Source organism: Sinocyclocheilus rhinocerous, unplaced genomic scaffold (genome assembly GCF_001515625.1).
Source record: "Sinocyclocheilus rhinocerous isolate Xijiao unplaced genomic scaffold, SAMN03320098_v1.1 scaffold1215, whole genome shotgun sequence".
Lineage (NCBI taxonomy): Eukaryota > Metazoa > Chordata > Actinopteri > Cypriniformes > Cyprinidae > Sinocyclocheilus > Sinocyclocheilus rhinocerous.
The window spans coordinates 52,994-57,574 of record NW_015628913.1 but is presented as its reverse complement, the minus strand read 5'-3'; the positions used below and the strand labels follow the sequence as shown (position 1 = coordinate 57,574).

Below are 4,581 nucleotides of genomic sequence, written 5' to 3'. Positions count from 1 at the left end.
TCGGTGCATCTCTAATTATTGGCGACATCAGAAATGGATATTATATAATAGATGCTTTTTTGAACATTTTAGCAATTTAAAAATATTTAAAAAGGATTTTTACACGGCACCCCTGCTCTCGACAGACGGCACCCCGGTTGGGAAACACTGGTCTAGACCATACCCTTTGCAATGCATCTCTATATCCTAAGAGCTCTCGGCAGAACTATTCCCAAACCACAGAAAACCTCATTTGAACTTTTCATCTGTACTTTTAGCTTCTTTATTTCATGTATAACAGAGAAGCCCTCATAACTGTCATCTACTTAATGCTTAAGCCTAAATAATGACCAGGGATAACATTCTCCTCTCACTCCTCAGGTGTAGCTGTTATCATGGCAACCAGTGCGGTCCCTAGCGACAACCTCCCAACATACAAATTGGTGGTTGTGGGAGATGGAGGCGTGGGAAAGAGTGCTCTTACAATCCAGTTTTTCCAAAAGATTTTTGTGCCAGATTATGATCCTACTATTGAAGACTCCTACTTGAAACACACAGAGATCGATGGCCAGTGGGCTATTTTGGATGGTATGTGCCAATATCTCATTATGTGTAGCATTTTTCTGTATTATATGTCAGATTCATGCTTCTAGTGCTCCCATGCTGTTATGTGTATTTGCAGCCTTATCAGTAGGCCTGTATCAAGCCTCATTAGAACTCAAGAAAAATCATGGCTAATGGAAAATTCAGCTAAAACCTACTCAGTTGGTAGCAGTTTTAAATGGTTTATAACTGGTTGAAGTCGGTCCATGCTGGCTTAGGTCTGAGAAAAAAGGAAAATAATAAATTATCTAAAATATACATGACAATGTTTCATTCTGCTTTCTAAAGACTAGTTGGTTTATGTAAAAATACTCTGATGGAGGGTAGAAAATATTGAGAATATTATTTGTATATAGAAAGAGATAAAACATTTTTCTGATAATATTTTAATATCTTTATTTTTCTTTGTATAATATGACCACAGTATATAACCTGGCCATTACCTTTGCTCTTTGCAGTTTTAGACACAGCAGGTCAAGAGGAATTCAGCGCCATGCGAGAGCAGTACATGAGGACTGGTGACGGTTTCCTCATTGTGTTCTCTGTGACGGACAAGGCCAGTTTTGAACACGTCGATCGGTTTCACCAGCTCATCCTACGAGTGAAAGACCGGTTAGAAATCATGTGTCCTTCATACAAAACTCAAGTCCACAACACATTTTTGACATCTCAAAATATTCCTTAATAATAATAATAATAATAATAATAATGTTACGTTTCTTTTGTGTCTCCACCAGGGAATCTTTCCCCATGGTTTTGGTGGCTAACAAAGTGGACCTAGTGCATCTGAGGAAAGTGACAAATGAACAGGGTTGTGAGATGGCCGCCAAACACAGTGTGAGTCCGACCTAGATCAAAGCACTACTTTATGCAGGACTGACAACAGTGGGATGTTTGTGTCTGGGTTTGTGTGTTTGTGTTGACTGACAGTGGTTAAAGGGTTAGTTCACCCAAAAAATACAAATTCTGTCATGATATACTCACCCTCATGCAATTCCAAACCAGTATGACTTTCTTCTGTGTAAGAGGGGGCGAATTTCAGCCTCTACTACTACTACTAATTTTATAGTGCTTTTTGTTTGTTATTTTGGAGCATCCATCCCCATGCAAAAACACATAGACATAACAATAAACATAAATATGCTGTACTGTTAAAAAATGTGAGGTCTGTCAGATTTTCTATGCGTTATGCTCGCAAGGCTGCATTTATTTGATCAAAATACAGAAAAACAGTAATACTATAAAATATTATTGCAATTTAAAATAATTTTCAGCAGCCATTTGATCAATTAAATGCATCCTTTCTAAAAAAAAAAAAAGTATTAATTTCTTTTGAAAAAATAAAATCTTACTGAGTCCAAACTTTTAACAGTAGTGTATATTTTTGTAATTAATCTGATCTTGTATACGTAATAAGTCATTACATTTATCAAAAGATTTGAACATTTACAGTACTTAAAATCTCACTTTACTATGTAAGACTTAAAACTCACATTTTAAAGTGGTTAAGGAACTTCTGCTCTTTTTAAAGGCTGAAGGAAATTGTATGAGTGACTTCCTTGCAGTAATTTCTATTTCTTAACCATTTCTTCAGATTACTTACATTGAAACAAGTGCCAAGGATCCTCCGATGAATGTGGACAGAGCCTTTCATGAACTAGTCAGAGTTATCAGGTAAATAAAACTCATGATCTCACATATGGGTTTGTCTTTTCATAATGATGTACTAGGTTGATATGCAGTGAAATATAAAAATGTTATCATCTACCTCTGCCTACCCAGACATTTTTGAGTTCACTTTAACGTTTGAATCCATTATTTTTATACTGACACACTTCAGTCAGTTATTTTTATATTGACACAAGAATGATCTTTCATTCATTCTTTGCATTTCTAGACAGCAAGTTCCAGAACGGAGTCTGAAAAAGAAGAAAAAGACAAAGTGGCGTGGAGACAGAGCCATGAGTTCTCACAAGCTTCACTGTGTGATATTGTGACTACCTCTTTTATCGAAATCATCAGCGTTCGGCAACATAAACTGCCGGAGAGGACTGACTAGAGATCTGCACTAATCAGAGGACCACAGACTTTATCAAAAGAGCTATCTCTTCCTGTCTCAGGGAAGCATATTAGGTGAATCAAGGGATCGATCACTGCTGCCAGACCAAGGAGGAGCAATCAGTACAACACGTCCAAATTGAAGCACTGCCTGAAACAACAAAAATCATAGCTAATCAGAATATGATGGATGTTTAATATACTATGCGAGGTTACATTTTAGACCAGTGAGATTGTAATGTGGGTGGAGCTACCCAGAAAGATGCATCCAAACCTAAACCATACACCACAGACATTTACGCACCTACTGTGTACATCAAAATTGTGTGCAGCTTCCAAAAGTTCATGTAATTATGTGGATGATTGTTTTCCAGAGCTGTCTGAATATGTTTTCAGTAGTTATCATAATTATGAAGGGATATTGTTGTTTAACCTTCCAGAAAAATCTGCCTTACAAATGCATATTTATTGGCATGTTTGAAGGAATCTGTAGCTATAGTAGAACTTGTTTAAAGAGACTTAAGTGTCATAGAGTGTTTGATACATCATCAAAATGGCCTTTACTGTTAAGCACAAATAGTACTGATATGACTGAAGGGCCAATTGCACTAGCAAGACTTTTTGCACTTTCAATATTTACTCATGGGCTTTTGCTCTTTAACATGCTGTTTAAAATTGCCTTGTGATGTTAAAGGCTCAAGTTTTGAATTTTGTTGCACACTTACAGATGCTCTGTCTATCAATGAAATAGGTCCTGAGAAATCACGTGTACAGTGATAGCTCTGTGAATAGTAAAAAAAAAAAAAGGCACATTTTTAATTAGAAACACTCTTTGCTTTGAATCATTTTGCACTTTCGGATTTGCTGACATTGTCTTTGGAGGAAGTTGTTTTTTAAATGAGGCATGTGACTAAAGTTAGCAAAATAGTTGAAACATATACACTACCGTTCAAAAGTTTGGGGTCAGTAAGATTTTAAAAAAAGGAGTTCAGCAAGGATACTTTAAATCAGCATTAAATTGATTAAAAGTGACAGTAAAGACATTTACACGTTGTTCTTTTAAACTTTATATTATATTTTTTATCCTGTTATTGTTTTTATATATATATTTTATAATTTATATCCTGATAAAAAAGTGACACGTTCTATTTCAGATAAATAGTGTTCATATCGATATCGGAATTATATCGTATCGACCGAAATTAAGAAATATATCGTGATATCAATTTTGGCCATATCGTCCAGCCCTACGTTTTCCACACAACTAAGCAGCACAACCACTATCAGCATTGATAATAATAAGAAATGTTTCTTTGAGCACCAAATCAGCATATTAGAATGATTTCTGAAGGATCATGTGACACTGAAGACTGGAGTAATGACTGCTGAAAATTCAACTTTGCTATCATATATAAATTACACTCTAAAATATATTAAAGGTGCAATGTGTAATATTTACAACGATCTATTGACAGAAATGCAATATAATATATATAACTATGTTTTCAGAGATGTATAAATACCTTACTTAATGAACTGTTATGTTTTATTACCTTAGATTGAGCAATTTATATCTACATACACCGCGGGTCTCCTTACATGGTCGCCACCATGTTTCTACAGTAGCCCTAAACGGACAAACTGCTCTACAGAGCGCGTTTCGTCACTTTGTTGTTCTTGCGAATAAAACACTGACACAATGATGAACAAGTACATTATTATTCGCAATAACGTCAATTTATTGAATAATTAAGTAAATATAATTGCTTAATGTATACCTTTGTAAAGAAATCTCATTGCTCTCTGCTGTCTATACCGACGACATCTTAGTCCTGTATCGGCCACCGTAGCTTCTCTAAAGGGAGGGGTGAGCGGGGGACTGAGCCGTTGGTTGCAATTCGCAACCTCACCGCTAGATGCCGCTAAAATTTACTCACTGCA

General features: G+C 35.8%; 1 protein-coding gene across 2 annotated transcripts in view; it reads left to right on the top strand.

Moving 5' to 3' along the window:
• LOC107738526 (ras-related protein M-Ras) overlaps nucleotides 1-4,581 on the top strand; it is a 23,225-nt gene that overhangs the window by 4,131 nt on the left and 14,513 nt on the right. Inside the window, exons 2-6 of one of the 2 annotated variants that reach the window (XM_016550283.1) lie at nucleotides 361-567; nucleotides 1,041-1,194; nucleotides 1,320-1,419; nucleotides 2,177-2,256; nucleotides 2,480-2,585. In XM_016550283.1, coding sequence (XP_016405769.1) covers nucleotides 375-567; nucleotides 1,041-1,194; nucleotides 1,320-1,419; nucleotides 2,177-2,256; nucleotides 2,480-2,579 — 627 coding nt within the window. In that variant the 5' untranslated portion in view covers nucleotides 361-374 and the 3' untranslated portion in view covers nucleotides 2,580-2,585. Of the gene's footprint in view, nucleotides 1-360; nucleotides 568-1,040; nucleotides 1,195-1,319; nucleotides 1,420-2,176; nucleotides 2,257-2,479; nucleotides 3,606-4,581 lie in introns of those variants that run through there. The other variant, XM_016550282.1, reaches the window with a different exon arrangement.